General features: G+C 39.7%; 1 protein-coding gene across 1 annotated transcript; it reads right to left on the bottom strand.

Moving 5' to 3' along the window:
* Window positions 1-22,040: 22,040 nt before the first annotated feature.
* On the bottom strand, window positions 22,041-23,883 carry LOC148002467 (uncharacterized). Its single transcript, XM_087577183.1, has 2 exons — window positions 23,528-23,883; window positions 22,041-23,234 (listed from the first exon to the last, which is right to left on the bottom strand). The coding sequence occupies exons 1-2, from the start codon at window positions 23,881-23,883 to the stop codon at window positions 22,343-22,345; spliced, it is 1,248 nt and encodes a 415-aa protein (XP_087433309.1). The 3' UTR covers window positions 22,041-22,342.
* Window positions 23,884-25,451: the final 1,568 nt, after the last annotated feature.

The following is a 25,451-nucleotide window of genomic DNA, read 5'->3' as shown; positions in this document are numbered from 1 at the left end:
ATTCAAAGTTATAGACCCTGAAAAAGGACGTTTTCTTTCACCAAGATCAAGCATGGTGAAACAGGTAGATGCAGCCAGAAAAAGGATTTGCCTGTGGGAGTGGGAAGGATTGGGCATTGCAGGAAACTAGGGATTAATTACAGGGCAGCAGGAGGTGTATGCAGAATAGACTGAACCAGAGTTAAGATAGAGCTTCTTTGCTGTGGAAAAGTCATTGACAGAGAAATTAGGGAGACATACTGGACTGAACCAAAACTGGAGTTTTGAGAAAAGGAGGTTTATGTGTAAGATACTGCAATGCTTAATATTGTCATACATTTATCAAACCACATAGATTACAAAACACAAAGTATATATGTATATAATTTATGTATGTTATTCATTTTAATGTATAAATGGTATGTCATGAATTTGAAAAAATGGATCATTCTAATGCAAGGTGTTAATAAAAGGTAAGAGACAGGAAGGAAATTGGTGAGGTACAATGTAAGATAGCTATGTTCTCTACATAATCACACAACAAAGCAAATTTTGCTTAAAACAAATATCTTAATTAAAACTAAACTTATGGGCAATGATTGTGGGTCTTTGTTGAACATAGACTCTTACCTCACATAGATCCAATTTGTCCACATAGAACTAAAATTCACAACATATAAACAAAAATGTGGCAGTTTCAGGAATGCTTAATTTCAAAGAACAGTTTTTCTGGAAATAATGTCTGTGAAGTTGGAGACTTGGGAGTGCAGTCACTCAGGAATGATTCTTGCATAGCAGAGCAGTTGAAAACAAAGCACTCGAAACCTGAGCAATCAGAGGTAGCACAGCACAGTGAACATAGCTTGTTATGTACAGAAAGCTAATTGTCTAGAAATATTAGCAATAATGAAGAAAGTACATTGACTGAATGAGTAAAACATGCCATGAATGTGCACTGATACAAGTATTACACCAAATAAGGAAATAAGCAACATTCCTCCCTTTTCAAGCATGTCTAATAGACACAGGAAACAATACTGCAATGTTCAAGGGAAACAGGAACATTGGTAGCAAACTGCCCAATTGGTGTGGCTACAGATGACCACTGTATGACACTAATTAGAAATACCAGAAAAAGAAGTTCCTCATCCAAACTATTTACAGGGAATAAAAATGGAAAGTCTCAAAGCAGGAACAGAGGGGCCCTTTTCAACAGTGTTCCTTTTCAGAACAACTGATAATCTGTCTTAGAGACATGGAGCTGGAGTTGCTCTCAGCACTGCTGCAAGTTGGTTTTGTCAAGGAAGAAAGATTGCAGAGAAGCCATTACTAAGGCAGTGGGTGATACATACAGTTAGATTTAATTAGGGCAAAGTGATAACTGATGGTTTTAGCAACAGAATTAACACAGATGGTTGAAAAAGACAAATTTAGTATCTTCAGTCTGGAAAATGTCAGGCTTAGCATAGATAATGAAGTCCCGGAAAATAAAGAATCAAATAAAGGCTCTACTTGAAATGGCAAATGATTCTAGGAAGGAAAAGTCTTCACACACTAGACTTTGAATTCCTGAATAGATAATGACTACATTAACTTACCTCAGATTTTTCTGCTACATTAAATTAATGGGTCCTCAATCCCATATAAGGCTACAAAGTCTAGATTTTCACTGTAAAATAAAAAAATAAGATATGATGGCTGCAAATCAATTTTTTGTTATATTGTATTTGAAATTTGCCCTCGACTATATACCGAAGGATATTTTTCATGGAAATTACAACTATAGATATTTTTAAAAAATGATAATAATCTGTATTTGTTTTTATATACAAACAAATTAAATTAGCACCCTATTTTCTATGGAATATTAATTATAAATCAAATTCTACTCTAAAATAATACTATTCCAATTTGACAGTACTTAAAAACTATTATCTTCTCCAACATACAGAAAAATGTAAGCGAGTGAGATCAAACTAATGGTGACCTTTAATGGAAAATCAGAAAATATAAACTAAGCAGTGAGGGTTCTTATTGGACACCAAAAACATTTTCTAGCATTTGGTTGCTAGAAAAAGAGTAATAAGGATGTATCGTGACTAGTAATGCCTTAAGGTCCATTTGTCATTTAGTCAAGGAAAAAGCAACCAATCAGCAAAAATTGTCTGGGTTTAGAAGAAGGACAACCGTGCAGGACACGCAGACATCTCATAGGAGGAGTGAGTAGCAAGGGAGAGGCAAAATGGGAGTGAGAACACAGCAGGTGTCCTACACTGATACAGAACAAACTTCTTAGGCAATTTCTTAGTTTTTAGCCTCTCTTTTAGTATGCTTAAGACACTGCTAATATTATTGGTGAGTATAATTTTCTGCCAAGAATTGGCAGCCAGTTCCAATGCTAGCCCTCCTAAGGGAGCAATTGAAAGTAATGGCAAGTCGTATCATATTCTATAATTCTTCTAAACATCATAAACAAGATTCCCAGAAGTCATGGAGCCTCCCAAGCTATTACCGGCCATATGTGAACTCAACTTCCAAAAACTCATGATATTAATTTTTTTCAGTGAATAAAATAAATGCCACCAGGTCACAAAGTAGTTTTGGCTTATGTGGAGAGAAAGCCAATATCTCTGTGTATCAAATGTTCGGCATCTCTACTAAAATTCTCTCAAAATGGTATTAACCATTATCTCTAAAAATTAAATTAAATGAACTTACACAGTTATCCTCATTTTTGAAACTAGAAATATATTCTACAAGTAGAAAGCAATAAAAATTAGAGAGTCAGACTTCTGTTAGAAATTACCAAAGAGGAAACATTCCATTATATTTTCTAAAACAGAGAAGAATGAAGTAAAGCTTTAAAATGCACACAAAGTGTAGCCCCAGGCCTACTAGTATAAAGTGCCTTAGAAACATAGTTTTAAGCTAGTTTCCTTAATTTGCCACTGAATTTATTGCCTAGAATATCCTGCCATGGCTATGTTATGGTGTTAAATAAAGAAAATGCCCAGCCATTAAACCATATGTAAACGTAAGAAAGATAGAATAACATACTAAACTAAGTTGCATTTTCATTTTGAAATAAAATTAGTGCTATACTCATAAACCCAAGTAATATCAGCCACTATAAATATTCAAGACAATGATCATCCAGGGTTTCTTATATATCCGGAAGGTAGTATAAAGCTTTTATGTCCTTTGTCTATTCTCATTCTTTATTATGAAATATATACAGCAACCACAAGTATTGAATTTGTTCAGTGCTTCTGTATTATGGTGGTTTCAATAGGAGTGGCCCTAAAAGTTCATATATTTGCATCCTTAGTCACTAAAGAACAGCACTATTTGAACTGTTAGGAGTTGTGGCCTTTTTGGAAGAAGCATGTCCTTCTTGGAGGAAATATGACACTGTGGTCAATTTTGGGGTTTCAAATGCTCAAACCAGGCCCATTATCTCTCTCTTCCTCCTGTCTGCCAACCCAAACGTACAACTCTCAGCTGTTCCTCTGGCTGTGTCTGCCTGTGTGTTACCATGCTTCCCACCATGATGATAGTAAACTGAACCCCTGAGACCGTGAGCAAATCCCAAATAAGTGGTTTCATTTTAAAAGCTGCTGCTGTCATGGCATCTCTTCACAACAATAAAACATTGACTAAAACAGATAAACATATAATTTCTAAGTTCATGTCTTTTTAATGTCCATACATGTTATTCATACTAATGACATCAAGTGAATTTTTAAAATATTAGATAAAACAGTGGAAATTATACCACTAAGTATATAAAGCAACATGATCTAAACTTTATTGACACAAGATATATGACCAGATTGCTAAAAGCTCTACTGGCATAAAAACAAGACAATTTAGAGCAAAACTAACCTAATACAATGTAGCAGTGTCATTCTGCATACGCAGAGACTATAAGAGCAATATTCCAAGAGAGCATGCAAGATGAACACATGTGATTAATTGTACATTTCATAAGACTCAGAAATAATGATTAGAAGAATAATGAATTTTTTATTAGAACTATCTACATGGATTTATTGACTACCTTAATTTTAGTTTGATATATTTAAGTTTACATATGAAAAAAGATGATTGATAATAATATAATAATAATAGGTGAATCCATAGAAACACTAACATTTTAGAAAAAATATATGAGAGATTTACAGTACAGGTTATATTTTTATGAGAATAGCAAACCTAAGGATAACTATGTTAACAACAACAACTCATGTAGCCTGCAAGCAACAGTAAGTTTTCCTTTATTTAAATCAGATTATGGAAAGTAACATGTTGAATATTATTATTATTATTATTATTATTATTATTATTACTACTCCAAATTCTAGATGTCTAACCACACTAGTGTATGTACAGTCTTGGAATGCATCAGGATAAAATATCTCTCAGTATCATACCAATATAATTCTGTGGTCATCAACTAATTATGTAGTTTGTGTGTTGGAAGACCTGTCATTAAGGTATTAACAGGTGAAAGACAGAGCAATCATTTCTTGTGTTCCTTAGAGAATGAACTGTTGTGGTACAATGTATTTTGAAATGCATGTAAAAGATGCTGATATAACCAATTTTCCAATTTTAGATAAAATAATGTCTTCAAAGATTATATATGAATAACATTATGCTATTTTCCTAAAAACGCCTTCTGAATGAAGTAATATTGAATCTCACAAAAATTTCAACTAATTTCTGTCATGAGAAAAGGAAGTCTTACTTTCCTTTTTCTTTCTTTCTTTTTTTTTTTCTCAGAGCTGGGGATCAAACCCTGGGCCTTGTGCTTGCTAGGCAAGCGCTCTACCACTGAGCTAAATCACCAACCCTGAAGTCTTACTTTCTAAAAGCTATTTTAACTAAACCTAATGGTCTAGGGTAATGTTAAAATAACTCAATTATTTTACCAAAATAATTATTACCAAAATATCCAAAATATGGCTTAATTGTTTGTCCAAAGTGAAATATACTATAATACATTGTCAAATAACATTCTATATTCATTATTTTAAATCTCATGGACATGTTTATTGGGTGAAGCAATAATCATGAAAATATGAATAATACCATTTGCTTTCTTGGTAAAGTCTTGTCACAGAGCTCACAATAACTCTTGCCCTTCACAGACCAAGGAATTTCCATTTATATTTCTCGCTTTCTTAAATCCACTATTAAATTGTAGCTTATTAATATTGTAACTACTTTTGTTTATAGAATAAGAAAGTACCTCTTTCTGGCTAAAATGGTACAAAAATATTTTAAAATATCGTTGTTAGAGCAACATTAAAGACCCACTAAGTGACACTGCCTTCCACTGAAGACAGTAAAATGTTCACCTGAGCAGAGACCTAGCATTTCAGTTAGGTTGGAAAATGCCCTTGCAAAGAGTTGATTTCTCAGCCTTCCCTGAAGTTATGAAGAGATAAAAGGAGATAATTGACCCTTTAATAATATAATGAGGTTTTACTTATGAGAATTTTGTAACATACTGCTGTGGGTCCCCCGTGATGCGATGCTGGATCTGCACACTCCGAGCTTCATTAGTCTGCCTCTTTTTTAAGTTTATCTTTTCTTTTGCTTTTTAAAATTACTTTATTTGCATTAAGAGCAACAGTATCTTTAGCCCTTCTTAAAGCTCTTCTTCCCACCGTGTTGTGGTTCCCATGATGAACCCAAACAGCATGGCTCTTCACTCTTTTCTTTTCTCCCCTTCAGCATATCTGAACAGCATATGCCAGCTCAAAATTACTAGTAACATCATCTGATTATGCTATTTTTATATAAATACTACTGGTGGCACTATGTGAATAGAGCAAGTTAAATTAATTTTAAAAACAAAGGCTTTAGTTATACTTACATATTCATATAATACCTTTCTGTACCTTACTGGCATTTTCACTTCTATTATACACATAATGTATATGAGTTAAAAGTGGGCAAAGTCACACTAGCTGCTTCAAGCCAAAAGATTTTGACAGAACTTACAGTTCCACTGATAACCCCATTTACTGAGCCTCACCCCTGATCATTATGAAGGGATTACCATAGAAATCCAGGCAGCACGTGAACTAGGAGATGGGCCATAGTGTCTAGGATAATAAGGAAACTAAAATTTCGTCACTGGAATTGGCCCAATTATATTTCACTATAAACAACATCATTTAGTGCAATACCTGAAAGCAGTAGAACCATGATATGACATTTTTTCAAGAGACATTTTCATTGTTTCTCCCACATGGTTTCCAGACCAAATGGTTCCTCGTTGCCATCTGATATAAGATGTAAATAAATTGAAATTGCACAACTAGACCCCAAAGAGCTATATGAAGTTGATGTCACCATAGCATAAGTCATACGACTGTATCATCATTAATCTTACATTCTTCTCCCCAGAACAAAGATGACTTTGTCTATAGCTTCAGTAACATGTACCAATTTGCAATCAATTTCCAATGCGATCATAATTTTCTGTCATTAAACTAATAGATATTTTAGTTAATTATGATACCTAGCTGGTAATGCAGCGAAAGATCCAGAAAATGTATGCATAATTCTGGTCCTTATGAATGACACATAGAAGTAAATCATTTTACTAGAATAAAGATTGGTAGATGCAAAATGATTTCTTAATAAATGATGTGAGTTATATGTGTTCTTCAAATAATGTTCAAAATATGATTCACACAAATTAAAATGGTGTGTATATCATGAATATATGTGTGATGTTTGTATCATAAAATTCATCCTTCAATAAATCATAATTGTATAAATATATATTAAATACAGATGTTAGAAAATATAAGAGCAAATAGAAGTAGGACAATTGTGAAGTAGATAAAAATCAAGAAAAAATAAAAGATATCAGGATAATACATTTATGCAAAAAATTTCTTTGAGATTTATTGTTGACTAACACAAAGCTTTTAGCAAAGAGGAAAAATAAAACTATTGCTATATAAATTATTTAATGACAGTTATCCCAGTATTTTATGCTCAAATGAAAGAATTTTTTCACCTCTTTAATTCAATTCACTAAAATTCAATTCAATTTAAGTGGAAGAAAGAAATCATACAAATCCACTTTGATTTTTTTCATACAATATGATTGCAGAAATTGGCACTTAAGCTGAAACAATGGTAAAAATATTTTATATGAAATGAAAAAATGATTATGGAAATAAATGTGATTAAAACTAAATATAGGAACCAATAAAAATTTAGAAAACAAAACTAAGTGCACAGAGAGACCACTAATTTATGAATGAATTAATGTACAACATCAAAATAATCATCAGGTTCATGACAGTTTTTTCCTGTTTGTTTGATTGTTTTTTTTTTATTTTAGGGGGAAGGGAAAAGAAGAAATATTACACAAACCAACTCTGTATGAGAGAAGGAAGGGAGCTGCAGGAGGAGCTCTCAGGCCTTTTTGTATAGGGCTCTTGAAAATGCTGCAAATAAAGTTTAACGAGGTATCTTAAGGAAGGCAAAGTTTTTTGTTTGGTTGGTTTTGTATTTTTTCCCATATCTTCTTGGTTAGACAGATAACTAAGGTCAAGTATGTGAATTTATTATTATTATTCTTTAATCTTTTATTACAGTCCAGTCGTTATCCCCCTCCTAGTCTGCCTTCCGACACAACCAAGGAGAGGGGGATGGGATAGGGAAGTTGAGGAGGGAAACCAGGAAAGGGGATAACATTTGAAATGTAAATAAAAAAATATGCAATAAAAACAATTGATAAATTGAAATTGAAAAGATTCTGTAAGGCGATAGCCATAGTCAATAGGAAGGGAAAGTTTTATGGGGGAAAAGTTGCTTTTAAAATTAAAGGACTTCTCTCTCTCTCTCTCTCTCTCTCTCTCTCTCTCTCTCTCTGTGTGTGTGTGTGTGTGTGTGTGTGTGTGTGTGTGTGTGTGTGTTCCTAACTTTGTTTTATTCCTAGCAGGTGTGTATATTTAGGAAAAGAAAACAGAAAAGAGGGAGAAAGATCAAGGTAGATGTTTGAAGTATGTAAATAGTCTTTTTCCTGATGAAAGGGGCATCATTTTTCATTGTGAAGTTATGTCTTTCCCAAGAGTGTGAAGTGTGATCCTTAATGCATCCCAATAAAAAGTTCTTAATAGATATAATTTCTGTGATTTGCAAGCTTGTAATGACTGAAAATAAGCTTTGACATTCTATCATTTCATTCTTCAAGTGTAAAAGAAATGAAAGACCATTCAGTGATATCTATAAAGTTAAATAGGAAACTGATCATTGAGTGCTTAGAAGCATCATTCTACTCTTCATAAAGACATTAAACAGTAGAAAAAGTATGTTTATAACAATTAGAATGAACTAAATTAATTATAGCCGTGGTCTTCCAATAATATACATACAGTCACAAGGCATTAGGTTTTATCCCCACCTGTATCATTGAATATATAAATCTCAGTCTCAAAGTTTTAATATAGAATACAAAACTTACCATTAAAATGTGGTCAAGGTAAATGATTGTTATTGTATCTAGTGGAAGAGAAAATTACTAGAATAATGACTTCTGTGTATTGTTAACCTAATAACAGTATCAAATTATGTTACGATGGAGAACTGTACAATCCACATGTGCAAAACTGGAATTAGTTCTTGGAACATAACAACAAATTATTCCTGGAATGGGTAGTTATTTTATTTGGATCTTGTAACTAGAGACTCCTTTTTAGGCTAAGGAGATATAATAATCAATAACTATAAAAGTAATTCATTCTTAAATTTCAATGATCAGAGAGTCACTTTTTCCCCCTATGTTTAGAACATATCTCATTTCGACAGTGCTTTGAGCTTATGGCCTCCAGCCTCTGTCATGCGGCATGAGGACACGACTATGGTAGAAAAATGGAAGAAAGAGAGATGCTGAATGGTTTGTGCACTACGAAGCAAGGACTGGAGACTTAAAAGCGGGAGGAACAGCCTGATGAGTAGGCTTTGCTGTCACGGGAGGCCATAGCAATGCCCAGGCCTGGACCATCTCTGCGTCTCTGTGTCTCAGGACCATGTTGATGTTTGAGGGGTGCTGCACTTTGGAAGGCTATGTTCCTTGCCTGGGCGGAATGGGAGAGCTAGCCTGGCCGCCACACTGTTACAGTACTGTGGATAATGTGCCTCACACCTCACCTGAACAGCATGGTAAAGCTGTCCCTGGTGGTGTGGGCACAAAAGAGGCTACCTCGGGGTTTCCTGCCCCTTGTTAACTGTGATGTTCCACTGTACTCCCTCCATCCCAAACCAGAGCAGCTCTGGAGAACTGACCCCTAGGACAAGAGCAAAGGTAGAGCAGTCCCATTCCTTGTAAGCGAATGGGAGAGCAGTCTCTGGTGCTGCAGGTACAGGAGAGCAAGCTGGCTGGCCAACTCAGCTATCACTCAGGCCCATATTCAGGTCTTCGACTTGGCCCATCCCAACATTTATCCCAACTATGAGCTGACAGAGCATATAAAGGCTCAGAACAGTCCTTCCAGATCCACAGGACAGAGAGCAGCAGCAGGGTATCTGAGAGGAGGGAGCATCGCTTAGAGTGTAGCAGAGGCCAGAGACACTGAAACAGGCTAAAGGCTCATCGCAACGAACATTTACAAATACAATCTCTGGGCAAAAGGGCCTAGTGTGTGCTACACCGTGACACACTTCAGCTTCAGGGAGAGAGATGTTTTGTTGTTGTTGCTGTTGCTATTTGCTTACTTTACTTTTTATTTTGTGTGTGTGTGTGTGTGTGTGTGTGTGTGTGTGTGTGTGTGTGTGTGTGTGTGTGTTTTCATTTGAGGGGAAAGCTGTAAGCAGGGAGGGCAGATAAAAAGAGAGGGAAGCGAAGGCAGTTGGGTTGTATGATGTGAAATTCACAAAGAATCAATGAAAAATTAAAACGAAAGAGTCATGAAGACCAGAGGTAGTTAAGAATTGGAGTTCTGATTCTTATTAGCCCTGCAGTGCACTGCTTTGAGCCAGGAAAGCTACTTTAATTGATAATTATGAAAGTATGATCAAACATAATAAAGGTGGGGTCAAATTACACATTTATCTATAGCAGTGCAAGAACGAGTTGCAAATAGTAGTGAACTAAGAAGCCTGTTCCCTTGTTTGCCATTGTACAATGCAGACATTCAGACAGGAAGCAGCTGGACACTTTGGTTCTAATTCATGTAGCATCCGGTGGTTGTCTGGAGCTGATAATCCACTCTTGAGACGGCTGTCTCTCACTTGATGCCTCTCTCTCCTCTTTCTCCACACAACATTTTATTATTCGATAAGCTTCAAAACTGGCCTATGGAACCAGTCCCCCGTTCAGGGTTCTGGCAATAATTTTCTTTGCGTGTGTTTCACCACTGAGAACTTGGTTATGTCCTTCCTTTGCTCTAAGAAATGAACTGTGGTCATAGTGAAATAAACTGTCATGGTCCCTGACTGCAGAAGGTGAGAGGCTCAAAACGCTCTTTGAATTCTGTGTCATCTCTGATCTTTTCAGCCTAAGCTATTGGATGCTTTTACAATCCAGTGGGTTTCAGTTCATTTAAGTTTAGCATACTATATCATGTATATATGATACCTATATGCCTTTACAAGACAGACCCTATTAGACCTTGGGTAAAAACGTGTGATATTTTCCTTGGGATTCTCACATGTAATTTTGTCCATTTGAAAGGATTAATATAGGATGATCTCAAGGTGCATGGAGATGCACTCCTCTAGTGGAGGGATTCTAAGAATACTTTGTAAGATTCTTGGAAGCCCTAATAGGCCTGTCCTTAAAATTTCCACAGTGCTCATCACAGGATCTTAGAAGCATTCTATTATGAAACTTACCTGAAGCTTTCCATTCCTCTTACCACACTGGATTTGATTCTCACTCAAAAGCTCTCCTTGCCTTGAGAATCTTTACTAAGAGGTGCTGAAGATGAAAAGTGGTTTTATTTCTGAAACCAGAAAGCCTGCACCTTTCATATTTCTTACAAATTCTACTTACGCACTGAACACTTCTTTCCTTCAGATACTTCTCCTGGCTATTTTAGCATTGGTGTCTAAAATAAGAAAATTAAAACTTTTAAATGTTACTTTGAAGCCTTCCAAGACTTCTAAGAATATAACTTCTAAGAAGAATTACCTTCTGTTTCTCTTTCCAATATTAGGCTGGATGACATTCTTTTTACAGAAGTATCATACATTAAGTGTTATTTTCCTCTTTTTATTTAATTTCCTATAATATCATTTTCTTTCATATATTTTCTTGAAAAGAATTACTGAAATCCTCTCTGCTTCATTTTTGACTGACATATAATTGAAAGCAATGTAATCTGTTTTAGTTTTTATTTATAGAAACAGGCTTAGTCACACTACCAATTTCTCTTCTAGTTAGTTGCATTAAAAGCAACTCCTCTCCTGCTTAATTGGCTTAAAGCAATAATTTTACTGCACCTATAATTTCATGGCAAAGGAATAAGGGATGGCATGACATGCTTGCTGTGTTTAAAAGCAAACAATTACCCTCTCTCCGTGGTAAACTTATCAAATAACAATAAATTTAAAAGTTATTGTAATTTCACAAGAATTTATAAGATATTTCAACCTGTCTTGAAAACCCTAGTTTAGGAAAATATAATGTCTTTTATTTAAATCTTAGTTTTTAATATTCATCCTTTTATCACATATGAAAAATTTATTTCTCTGTATGTAAATACATCTGTCCAAATACAAATATATAATATTAACATTAATTCTTAGAACACATTTTATACAACATATTTAACTTTCTATGTAAATATCTATACACCTAAATATCAATAGATAGATTGGTTGATTGAGAGATACATGTATACATACATACATACACATATCACAAATACATACACACATAAGCTCTGAAGGGTGAAAGGGCCACAACAGAGTTCAATTTTTTTCAAAAGTCTTGAGAAATTGAGGAGCTGAGAGTTGTTACTTACCATTGTAACATTGATAGGTTACCAAGCAAAGTGAACTACAAAGAAAAATTGAGACTCTAATGGGACTTCTGAATCCTGGCAAAAGATCAGCCAACAGGGTCAAAACTTATTTGCAAGACTTACTTAGGGTAAATAAATACAACAAATGACTGTGTATCTAAATGAGTACATTGGATGGAAAACAACAGATCCAGGTAAATGAACAGGAAAATGAGCAGTTGATAATTCTTTTAGGACTTGACAACAGTGAGGATAGTCCAATTGTAGAACAGAGTTTTCAGGGTGTTTATCCTTGGATGAAAACACCAATTATTCAGTTGACCAGGTGGTAGGGACTGTCCTCATTACATTGCTCAGTGTCCATGATTTTTAGAGTCCTGGAGAGGACCTTACCCCTTTATGTTCAGCTGGTATGTCTAATAGACTGCTTAGCCTAGTGTTACGCAGATGATTTTCAGAGGCTTTTGTACTCTGTATTTCTAGTTCAACACAATACATTGATGGGTAACAGTTGTGACACTCTGTTCTGGGTGTATAGTACCAAGGAGAGAGAGAGAGAGAGAGAGAGAGAGAGAGAGAGAGAGAGAGACAGAGACAGAGACAGAGACAGAGACAGAGACAGAGAGAGACAGAGAGAGACAGAGAGGGGGGGGGAGTGCTGTCTGCTCTAGTGTATTTTCATCCTCCATTTTAAATGGAGTCAACAGCTTCTGTTAGTCTCTCAGGGTAAACCCATTGTAAAGAAGAAAAAGCAGAGGTTTTTACACAATACAGAGTAACAGAAAGGACACAGCCCAATCTCAGCAGGGCTTTCTTCTGGACAACTTCCCTAAGATCCAAGCTATTATGGGTATAAGAGGGAGTCACTTAAGAGAATTTTAGCTAACGACTCCTTTGTCTGTGTGTGTGTGTGTGTAATAAAATTTATATTTATATAATTTTTTATAGTTATATAATTTACATAATATTGTATAATTATATCATTCATACAAATATAATATATTTTATGCATTATAATATGTTTATTTATAATTTATTTATAATTTCTAAATTATATGTAATGACTATAAAATTTTTTCTGTCTTTCCATATTTTCTCTTCTGACCAGGAGTTTTTTCCATGTGACTTGAGATTCTCACAACAGATTTTAAAGTATTCCAACTGGTTATACACTTTGGATACTTTCTGTGATGAGTTGTTGAAGAATGAGTGTTTAAGGAAGTTCAGGCAGAAACTGTGGAATTACTCATCTACAATAAACCTCACACTGAATAAACAATAGTTAACGAATGTTCTAAGATATTCCTATATTCTAATGGTTGGAAAATTTCTATATCTCCACAAAAGATTAGCATACGTTTATATTAGACAATACACTGTAACTATGAAAAACATAAAACAGTAAAAGTTTTTGAAATCATAAAATCTAATCAAAATTGTAATATAGTAAAACAAGTTATGAATTCTTTAACATGATACAGTGATGGTTATTCATCATAGACAACTATTTAGTTAAGGATCACTATGATTTAAGATAACTAGGAAAACAAAAATGCATGGATATGTCTATTAATGAAGTTTTAAGAACAAACCTAAATATTAGTGGTAGCATTCCATGGGTTTGGGATCCTGACTTAATCAAAAGAAGATTATGAGCTAAGAACATCAATAATAGTCTATTGACCGAAGACGTAATGCGATACAATACCTCCTGTTCCTGCCATATTGGACTGCATCCACTGGCTCTAGAAACCAAAATATCCTTTCTTCCCTAAGTTGCTTCTGTGAGATATCTGTTGCAGTGATGAGAAAATTAACTACTGCATGTTTTATATTTGTGGTTTGATAATTGTCCAAACAAAACAGGAGGGGAAATAATAAGTTAAACAATCTTGATGGAAAGATACCCTTTAAAAACTGTCTCTTTAGGAAATCGTAACCTCATTTATCTGTTGGAGTCAAAGGGAATTCCAGGAAGAATAAATGCAACCTCGGCGAAGCCTGGACTAGTACAGAGTTCTACAAGGATTCCAGCTACAAGACCAGAGGTCAGTTCACTTAAGAATCTTATTCTCCCGTGGATTGGTTTAAGAATAAAGTTCAGAAGCAACTTCCCTTACAAAGGCAAAGAATTAATGGTCACCGATTTCTTATTTGCAAAGACTGATCCCCTGGGAAGAGAACAGGACCCTGAACAAGTACTAATGGGTCTGTAGCCTCCGGGCAAGGTTGGCCTTTCAGTGGTTTGGAGATATTTTGTGCTAAGATTCCCTGAGTACTTTAAAAATGAATCCACTGTCAGACTCTAAGCACTTTCTCAAAAATGTGAAATTCTTTTACTAAACACTACAAACCTTGCTGTCAAGGGGCAAGAATACAATGTTTTTGACTTTTGCTATTGCTGTGAAGAAAATAATCTGCTATTATTTCTATTGTAATACCAGCAGCATATAAGGATGGAAAGGTTAGGTTAATTTCTACAAGTCTAACAGTGAAACCTTGAACTGGGGAGTTCTGTAAATTCACTGTCCTAAAACCTAGGGACAGATAATCTTGGTGCAAGTGTCAAAAATGAAACACAAATCAAAATTAAGCCGTACTAATAATAGTACACTATTATTAATGATAATTAAATGTCCAAAGGAAGCTACTATTTGCTTCCGTACCTTTCGGTATTCTGTACATTTTGGTTAATATTTAATTATTGAGTATACACCATGTATGCTCTTTTGGGTCTGGGCTACCTCACTTAGGATGATATTTTCCAGTTTCATCCATTTGATGGAAAATTCATAGTGTCCTGGTTTTAATAGCTGAATAGTATTACATTGTGTAAATGAAATAAATCCCATTCTCTGTGTCCATGCTTTGGTTCAGACACATCTGGGTTGTTTCTAGCTTCTGGCTGTAAGACTGTTATGGACATGGTAGAATGCATGTCTTTGTGGTACAGTAGAGCATCTTTTGGGTATATGCCCAGGAGAAGCACAGCTAGGTCTTCAGGTAGAACTATTTACAACTATCTGAGGGACCATCAGATTGATTTCTAGAGTGGTTGTACCAGTTTTCAAGCCAACCAACAGTGGATTACCATTCTCCTCACCATCTTTTGGTACATATTTTGTCCAAGAAAATTTACCTTTCTTCTAACCGCTGAACTGAGACTTGCATTTTAGATGTTTCCACCTCTCCAGATTTTTCCCCCAGTGAAATTAGGCATTTTTTCTTGTAAATTATTGTCAACAATAATACCAATAGCACTTATGGAATACTTGCAAATGTTCTATAGTAAGTGCATTCTAAACATGTTTACATGCACCAAAATATATGTAAGTACATTTCTGAAAGAACAAGGAAAAAAAACTCTATTAGCTCAATCATTTATTAAGCATGGAGCAATAAAAGAAAAAAATAGAATATAGTTAGCCTTCTATGAAGATAAAATGGCAAAAGTAGTTTTATAAAATTAACAGGGACGATTCATTCAAACTTTAGGTTTAATAAATTAATCTTGGGAGAAATACAAGAACAGAGACCTGAAAGCTCAGGAGTCAGAAGTGTATACTGTTTTTCCTTTTCTTTATTTTTATTTCTTTATTGATCTATTTTTTTACACCTTGACCACAGTCTCCACACAGAAAGTTACCTCCCCTTCTCATCTGGGACATAGTAGATCCCCATGAGTGCCGCCCCACCCTGGCATATCAAATCCCTGCCAGACTAGGCACATAATCTCCCATTTAGGCCAGGCAAGGGGTGGTCAGTTATGAGAACAGGATTCCCAGAGAGGTAACAGATTCAGGGTCAGCCATACCAGCCACACCAAGCTTCATGTTGCTACATATGTGCAAGGCCTAGGTGCACCCCATGCTTGCTCTTTAGTGGGTGGTTAAGTCTGTGGAGTGCCCCAAAGACCTAGGTTGGTTGATTCTGTTGGTCTTCTTGTGGTGTCTTTATCCTTTTCAAGTACCTCAATCCTTTCCCCAACTCTTCCACGAGACTCCCAGAGTTCTAAGGGGTAGCTGTGGGTCCCTGCAGCTGTTTCCATTGGCTGCTGGGAGGAGCTCTCAGGGGGCAGTTATGCTAGGATCCTGTCTGTAGGCATGAAAGAGTATCATAAATAGTGTCAGAGATTGGTTCTTTCTCACGGGATGCCTCTCAAGTCGGACCATGCATTCGTTGGCCATTCTGTCTGTCTCTGCTCCATCTTTTCTCTGCATGTCTTGTAGCCTTTGAGTCAAAGGTTTGTGGGTCAGTTGGTTTTCTGAACCTTACACCTGCAGTCTTGCCAGGCTACAGGAGGTGGACATTTCAGGCTCCATATTCCCATCTGCTAGGAGTGTCAGTTAGAGTTACCCCATACACTTCCTGGGGCCTCCCATCCGTTCCCGGCCTCCGGCACAACTGAGAAATGCCTCATTCCAGCCCAACCTGCCACCAATTTCCAATTGCTCTTCCCAGCGATACCTACACATGATGATCCCTCCAACCTCATTCCTCTAAGCTTCCCTTCTCATACCCAGTACCCACCATCCATCCACCTCCAATGTCTATTTGAAAAATGTCTATTTTGTTTCTCCTTTTAAGTAAGATGCAAGCATTCTCCATTGGGTCCTTCTTCTTATTTGGCTTCATAGAATATACAGAATGAAATACTGTTATATCTTATTTCATGGTTCTGATCTACTTATAAATGGCTATATATCATGCAAAAACCAAACCAAACCAAACCAAAACAAAGAAAAACTAATAATAAAAAAACCCTCCTGCTATATGTTAACAGTGCACAAATTCCAGAATTTCACATGTAAGATATTTCACTAGTTTCACTTTTGTTTATTAGATATTTATTGTAGAAAATGTAATATGTAAAAAAAATTATTCAGAGGAAACAGCTGTTAGAAATTATGACATCATATTATTATGACTTAAACTTTACTTTTATTATTTTAAAATTATTTCTTTTATTTGATGCATAGGAGAGTTCTGTCTCTACATATAAATATGTACAACATGTGTGTTCCTGGTATCAACAGAGGTTAGGAAAGAGTCTCAGATCCCCTCAATTCTATTTATGTACAATTGTGGTTCACCACATATATGGACTCTGGAAACAAAATTTAAGTTATTTGCAAGAACATCAGGCAATCTTAATCATTGAGTCAATTCTCTAGCCTTAAATATTTAAAAATGCTCATTGTGAGAGAATAGCATATTCATTGCATGCAAAATTACAAATAATAGCTATAATTATATTTTTAATTATCTGAAAATACTCAGTAAATGTTATGAACTTAATTATAAAACATATTTATATTTAAGCAAATGACTCAAATTTTCAGAATATTTATTTATATAAAACTATAAAATTCACACTTTTGTGTGGGAGTGGCTGGCCAGACTGCATTTGTACAGACGGATAGCTGTTCACATTGGTCACGCAGAGATACATGGCAGCCAATATAAATTTTAATACAAAAAAGACAGGGCCTCATGATCGATCCCATGCTGTCCTAACACTAGTGTCAGGACATCCATCACAGTCTGGGAGAGACCAGGGATAGGATCGGTGCTCAGACCTAGCCTTACCCTACCCTCTTCACACAATGATTACACTTACCCCTGACCCCAAGGAGCACACACAGGAAAGGTGAATTGCTGCTGGCACATATCTACTTTTATGAGGGATTCTATAAAATTGGAGGGTTAGTTCTATGCCATCCAATGGCCTAGACTGAAGCAGAAAGCTTTTCATCATGGGCAGTGATCTGATGGGACCCAGTCTGCTCAGTTTGTGGTTACACTATGGCCCAGTCCTAGAGTATACAAATCTCCTATCTCCAGCTTTGACAAATGCTGAGAAAGGATGAAAATGTTGGGCAACCAGAAGGTGGGGGCCTCAGTCCATGAGAAACAGGCAAGAGTCTAATTTGAAGATTGGTATTGGCCAGTTCAATGCTGTGGCCAGAGGTCTAACCTGGTTAATGCTCTGCTCATCTGGACTGGGCGCCATTAGCCTAGAGTTTGTTGTTGGCATCACTGTCAGCTCCTGGCTCTCCTGGCCTATACCAGTTGTCCTGGGATGCCAGGTCCAGGGTGGAATTCAGAACGCTATGATAGTTATATACACTGGTACAAACACATAAACACATAAAACCTGAACTCCATAGAGAAGAGATGAAGGGTCACACCTTTCCCCAAGATGACCTAGGTCTTGTCTAACTCATTGGGCCAGGGTTAAGAGATGGAGGACACTGGGAACAGTCCGGCAGTGTTTCTCATACCCTGACTTGCATGGATAATGGGCAATAGCACTGTGCAATATTAAAAATGTCACTGAGAGTAGCTGCTACCTGCAACTGCGTGTGGGGTCTCTGCCTGGGAGTTACAGGTCAGTGGGAAACGCTTCCTCACTGTTGCTAGTTTCCACAGCAATCTTGGTGATTAAGAGCACCCATAGGAATCTCATTTTGGTAACTTCAGCTGGCTATCACTTCCAGTCCAGATCTCTGGGAATGGGCCCAAAGACATTTAGTTCCTGGATGCACTCAGTCTCCACTGTCTTGTTATGCCATGGAATGAACATAGTACCCGAAGCAAACTTCTGGTAGAAGTCTTGGTTCATAGGTTCCAGATCCATACCCTTAACTATAGAGAGTTGTTCAATGTCCAGAACATCCTTGCAGTAAATAGTCTATGGATCAGGCTTAAAAATGGCTCTAGCATTCTTAGAAGCAAGGTGCTCCTTTACCTCATGGGCACCACTTCCTTTATACCCTAGGTGCTTAGCAGCATCCTTGCTGAGAAACAGAATGGGGAGACTCTGGCTCTCAACAAGAAGCTTATCCTGGAGGAAGTGAATGGTAAGTAGGTTTGTAGTGACCTTAGCCTACATGTAGACCAAAGATGCTCTCTGCCATATGCTGACATTGATGACTGGAGGTGTCCTTAAGGTCCACATCTATCACATGGGACAGGATTGCTTTCCGGAAGCATATGGTGTCTTTTGTGCTGACTTTATCTGCTGTGGCCTGGAGGACCTCACCAGGAAGATACTAGGTATATCTTCATTCTCTGGGAGTCCATGTGAGCCCTCATCAGTTGATTCAGTAGGCCATGTTCTCCTGGTAGAGAGTATCCTTCTGTGACCCAGGCCACATTCATCTTTGATGTGAGAAGGCTGTGCATGTGACTGAGGACCACATCATCACAGGATATGTGGTCACTGTGGACTATATGGCTCCAGAGTTTTAGAAGAATAAACAGTGCACTTTCAGGTCCAACTGGTGGGTTCTGAGCTGCCTCCTATACGAGATAATTGCAAGCCAGTCAATCTTCCAGCAGAGGAAGAAGATCAAGCGGGAAGAGGTAGAGCAGCTGGTCAAGGAAGTTGCCAAGGAATATGCAAAGCATGTATTCACACACCAAGTTCTCTCAGTTCTCACCTTCTTAGAAAAATTTATACCTCTTAAAATTGTTATAAAAAAATACATTCTTCTCTCATACAGCACATACTGACCACAGGTTTTTTCCTTCCTCCATAACTCTCATTTCTCCACTACCACCTCCTTGCTTCCCCACATCCATTACTCCTCTATTTCCTCCTGAGAAAAGAAGAGGCTTCCAAGAGACACAATCAAAAGAACAAAACAAGATAAATTAAGGTAAGGAATGAAAAGCTCTCAGGGAGAACTTTCCCTCGGGATGGAGACCCTCCAACTCCAAAGACCAGACCGAGACACCACAGGATGCAATCAGCAAGAGGATTTGGTTTATTGTCGGGATACACAGGCACAGGCACCTGCGGGCGCTTCAGTCACTGGGGGACTGGCGCGCCCCACAGAACCAAGGATGGGCTTTTATAGGATTTTGGGGAGCAGAAGCAAGCATACAGAAGCAGATGCATGGTTACAGGGATATAATTGGTGGATTCTAATATGGCAAGGGTTTAGCCCGGGGGCAAGTTTCCTAGCTACCTTCCTGAAACATAACGGCTGACTCGGCCCCCCAAGGGTTCAGCCCGGGGGCAAGTTTCCTAGCTACCTTCTTGGAACATAACGACTGACTCGGCCCCCCACCAGGGTGTGGGACCTCTCCCGGGGCTTTTTTTTTCATTGTCAGGTGCTCAACCGAAGTCGTCCTGTTGCAGGCCTTCAACCAAACACATCCTGTTTGGCAGCCGCTGTGTACTCAGTGTTCTAACCTTTCCCTGAACCAGTCATCTTAAGTACAGCCTTGCAAAATGGCGTTACTGCTGCTAAGCTGGGGTCTTTCATTCCCCCATTTTTTTTTTTTGTTAACTTTGAGTGAAATCTTTCACTCGACTTGGTCAAGAAATTTCTGTCTGGTGGGGGCTTATTTCCCCACTGACTCTAGGCCACAAAAGGGCTAGGAGGAGCCACGTAGGAGTTTTAACTTTAAGGGGTTTGGAGTGTGCTGAACTCTCCATGTCTGGGGTGTAGTGTTGTGATTAGTCAATTCCTCAGACTGGACTGCCTTGACGTGTGGTGTGTGGATCTAAGCCGAGACTCCGTCTACCTTTAGGGCGGTCGGGGTAGTCAGGAGGACGGTGTAGGGTCCTTTCCACCGTGGCTCGAGATTCTTGGTCTGGTGTCTGCGCACCCACACGGTATCTCCAATCTGGAACGGGTGTAGCACCACCGGATGTTCAAGCTTGTCCTGGTAAGCAGCGGCCAAAGGTCTCCAGATGTCTCTCTGTACAATCCGTAGGGCCTGTAAATGGGCCCTCAGAGAAGGGCTGTCAGCAAAATCAGCAATGTTTGAATCAAAGAAATGGACAAATGGGGGTGGTGTTCTATACATTATTTCAAAAGGAGTTAGACCATGGGGGCCCGGGGTATTCCGGGCCCGATATAGAACTAGGGGAAGGAGGGCCACCCAATCCTTTGAGCCAGTTGCAAGCGTAAGTTTGGATAAAGTCTCCTTAATTGTTCTATTTATGTGTTTTACCTGACCTGAACTCTGGGGTCTATAGGCACAATGTAATTTTTAATCAATCCCCAGCAATTTGGCCACCAACTGACTTACTTGGGAGACGAAAGCGGGCCCGTTGTCCGACCCCAACGCTTGAGGCATGTCATACCTGGGAAAGATTTCCTCGAGGAGCTTCTTGGTGACCATTTTTGTAGTCTCGTGTTTCGTGGGGAAGGCTTTGACCCATCCTGAGAAGGTGTCTACAAACACTAGGAGATACTTGTATCCATATATACCTGGTTTAATTTCAGTAAAATCAATTTCTCAATGGATGTCGGGACGGTGTCCCCTAGGACGAACTCCTGGTCTAATCATGGTCCTTTTCGGGTTAACCTGAGCGCACGCTTTGTAACTCTCAGTCACCTTTTGTATCGCTTTGTCCCGATTCAAAAAACACAGATTTATCTCTTCCCGATCTAGTAAGGTTTTTATCTTCTTAAACCCCAAATGGGTTAATTTATGTAAAAAGGAGATCAATTTAAAAGTCCTTTGTAGACCCACTGTTTTAGTTGAGGGTGGTAGATGGCCCCCATTTTTTCTAGGAGCTCTATGTCCTCATGGGCATAAACCCAACTGGTTTGTCCCACTGGTGGGGGCGTGGGTTGGTCTGGGCTATTTAAGGGCAAGATTTGTTTGCTCATGGCCGCTTCTCTCGCCGTGGCATCGGCCAGCCAGTTTCTTCGTGCCTCTGGGTTGTGCCCTTTCTGGTGTCCTGGACAATGTATAATACTCAGTCTTTTGGGCAAGAATAGGGCTTCTAAGAGGGCCAGAATTTTAGCCTTATTTTTAATATCTTTATCTTTAGATGTGAGCAGCCCCCGCCTCCGGTAGATCTCCCCGTGGATGTGTACCGTGGCAAAGGCATAACGGCTGTCTGTATATATATTTAGCCTCTTACCTTTTGTCATCTTGAGCACCTGAGTCAAGGCGATGAGTTCAGCCCGTTGTGCGGAGGTACCAGCAGGCAGGGCTTTCGCCCAAATCACTTTGTCCTCCGTAGTGACCGCAGCTCCAGCCTTTCGCTCTCCCTCTGCCAAGAAGCTGTTGTCATCCGTGTACCATGTCATGCTGTTCTGCCTCCTCTGGTAGAGGAAGCAAGGTGGCAGGATTGAGGGCGACTACGGGCCCAAACTGAACCCGTTCTGCATCCAGTAACAAGGCTTGGTGCGAGAATTAGAGAGCCAGCGGTCTGGGGGCTGCTTTACCAAGGCCTCCACTGTGTGGGGTGCTAGGATGGTGAGTGGCTGTCCCAAAGTCAATTTTCCAGCATCCTTGATCAGGACAGCAATAGCAGCCACCATCTTTAGGCACGGTGGCCAGCCGGAGGCCACAGGGTCCAATTTCTTAGACAGGTAGGCCACAGGGCGTTTTCAGAGTCCCAACCTTTGTGTTAGGACCCCTTTAGCATACCCCTGTTTCTCATCGATGAACAGTTCAAAAGGTTTGCAGGAGTATGAGGGTGGGATGTTGAACCCTAAAGTCAGGAGCAAATTGTAAGGGTTTGGAACAGTCAGATGAATATCTTCTATCTTCTTGTTGACCTTTCTCAAGTCTTGTACTGGCCTATAATCTCCAGTGCCGGGTTTCTTAACAGGCAGAAGAGGCGTATTCCAAGGTGACCGGCAGGGGACTAGGATGTCTTGATCTAGAAGCCTCGTAATGTGAAGCCTTATACCTTGATAAGCTTTATGTGACAGGGGGTATTGTTTTATGGAGACTGGAGTTGTAGTGGCCTTTAACTGTATAATTAAGGGGGGCTGTTGGAGCGCCAACCCCATCTCACCAGTCTCTGCCCAAGCCAGTGGAAAATTCGTGACCCAAGTGTCTATTTCTAGGGATTGTGGCTTGTCCTGTCCCGGTTCATATAGTCTATATTTATCCTCTAGTTGTAGGGTTAGGACTTGAAGGGGAGTTCCGTGGGGGCCAGTTATTTGGGCCCCTCCTTCCTCAAAATGAATTTGTGCTTTTAGTTTGGTGAGAAGGTCACGGCCCAGCAGAGGGTACGGGCAGTCCGGAACATGTAAGAAGGAATGGGTCACCTTACCAGTAGCCAGCTGAACCTGGCGGTCTGTAGTCCATCGGTATTGTTTCTCACCAGTAGCTCTTTGTACCCAGGCCGTCCGGTCGCTGAGTTGTCCTGAAGCTTGGGTGAGGACTGAATGCTGGGCTCCTGTGTCTACCAGGAAAGTAACCGGCTGCCCCCCAACTTTAAGCGTTACCCTGGGCTCGGGGGGGGGGCCTCCTGGCCCTGACCTCCCTAATCTTTATCTAGAGCCAAGAGGGAGGTTCGTGGTCGAGGCTTTCGGGGTCCGCCAGGCTTCTTGGGGCACTCTCTGGCCCAGTGTCCTTTTTCTTTGTAATAGGCACATTGATCTTTATCCAGCTTCAGCCCCTTTCGAGCTCCCCCCCTATCTCCCTTCCTTTCTTGGCCCTGAACTACGGCGGCCAAGATTCGACTCAATTCTTTGGTTTTTTTTTTTTATCTCTCTCTTATTAAAAATCTTTTCAGCTTCTTTAAGTAAATCCTGTAATGTATAGCCCTGCAAATTTTTAACCTCTGTAACTTAGTCCTGATATCTGGAGCAGCCTGCCAGATGAAGGACATAGAGACACTCGTCATTTGTCCTGGGTCATCTGGGTCATAGGGAGTGTACATACGGTAGGCCTCCTTAAGTCTCTCTAGAAAGGCGGAGGGAGTTTCCCCTTCTTCCTGTAATACCTGTTTTACCTGAGCCAAATTAGTAGGGCGTCGTATAGCCCCTCGGAGACCCGCTAGAAGCAACTGGCGATAAAGGCGTATGTGTCCCTTACCTTCAGCTGTATTAAAATCCCAGTTTGGTCTCTTAAGTGGGAATGTAGCATCAATTTTTTTTAGGCAGCTGGGTGGGACGCCCATCATCTCCCAGAACATGCTTTCTGGCCTCTAGGAACACTCTTTGTTTTTTCTGAGGTTAAGAGGGCCTGTAAGAGCTGTTGGCAGTCATCCCAAGTAGGCTGGTGGGTAAGTAAAACAGATTCTATTAGGTCGGTGAGTGCCACCGGATCTTTGGAGAAAGAAGGGTTGTGTTGTTTCCAATTGTAAATGTCAGCTGCTGAAAACGGCCAGTATTGGGTCTGGCCACCGGTTCCCTGTCTAAGTGGGAAAGCCTGGGAGGTTGAATCTGGCATCACCTCGCGCTTATTGTGCAATCTCCCTGTGACAGGGGAGAAACCCTTATCAGACTGTGGCCCGGCAACTGATCTGGCCGGCGGCTCTGCCTCCTCCGTTTTAGCTGGGCCTGTCAGAGAGAAGATCTATGAGAGGGGAGTTTGGGTCTGCCGGGAGGACAGGTTTCTTAGAAGGCTCTGATTTTACAAAGGTAGAGAGAGGAAGACGTGGCCGGCAGACCGGGCGGGGCCGAGGGGACAGGCTGGGGGTTGACGGGAGGCCAATTCGGGTCCACGAAGGGTTCCGCCCAGGGGGGGGGGTTTAAGGCGAGACTCTCTCAAGTGATAATATAAGAAACCTGGTCAGGATGTCCGTGGACGACCCGATCTTTAACCTGTAAAATAATGATCTTATTAAATGTGCCATTCACTGGCCATCCCGCTCCGAAAGTGGGCCACTCGGATGTGCAGAGAGTCTGTCATTTTCCTTTTTTTTTTTTTTTTTTTTAACCTCGACGGACTGGTTGTGTGTCCGGTCGTGGACGTCTTCCCAATGATCAAGAGTGAGACTTAGGGGCATTGTTAGGGACTGTCCCATGTTAGTTCTAAGGAAGATTAGAACACAGAGAAAACAAACAACACCAACAGTCAAACAAACAACAGACAGGCGTGCTGCACGGCTTTGGTACCAAACTGAAAGCAAAAAGTCAGATGGAGGTGGCAAAGGTCCGGGGCCCTCTGAAAGCCAAAAATACAGACAGAGGTGCCGTTAGTCCGGATCTTTCTCCTCTCCCAGATTGGGCCCCGAAAAGTCGGGCCCCTAACACCCTTGGAACGTCTTCCAGGGCTGCGGGGCGAGAAGTCCGAGCTCGTCAGCTCCTTCTTCGTCCCGCCCAAATTCCAAACAACCTGGCTGAGCGCTCACAGAACAGACCTGGCTGAGCGCTCACAGAACCTGGCTGAGCGCTCACAGAACAGACAGAATAAGGCAGAACGAGACAGAATCAGACAGACGGACAGACGCCGGCCGGCTTACCTCCCAGTGGGTGGTCGGTGGTCCCTGGGTGGAGGATCTCCTTTCCCGGCCAATGCACCAAATGAAAAGCTCTCAGGGAGAACTTTCCCTCGGGATGGAGACCCTCCAACTCCAAAGACCAGACCGAGACACCACAGGATGCAATCAGCAAGAGGATTTGGTTTATTGTCGGGATACACAGGCACAGGCACCTGCGGGCGCTTCAGTCACTCGGGGGACTGGCGCGCCCCACAGAACCAAGGATGGGCTTTTATAGGATTTTGGGGAGCAGAAGCAAGCATACAGAAGCAGATGCA

Source organism: Rattus norvegicus, chromosome 11, assembly GCF_021556685.1.
Source record: "Rattus norvegicus strain SHRSP/BbbUtx chromosome 11, alternate assembly SHRSP_T2T, whole genome shotgun sequence".
In the NCBI taxonomy this organism is placed as follows: domain Eukaryota; kingdom Metazoa; phylum Chordata; class Mammalia; order Rodentia; family Muridae; genus Rattus; species Rattus norvegicus.
The sequence above is the reverse complement of the archived record's forward strand: the minus strand, read 5'-3'. Positions and strand labels throughout refer to the sequence as shown.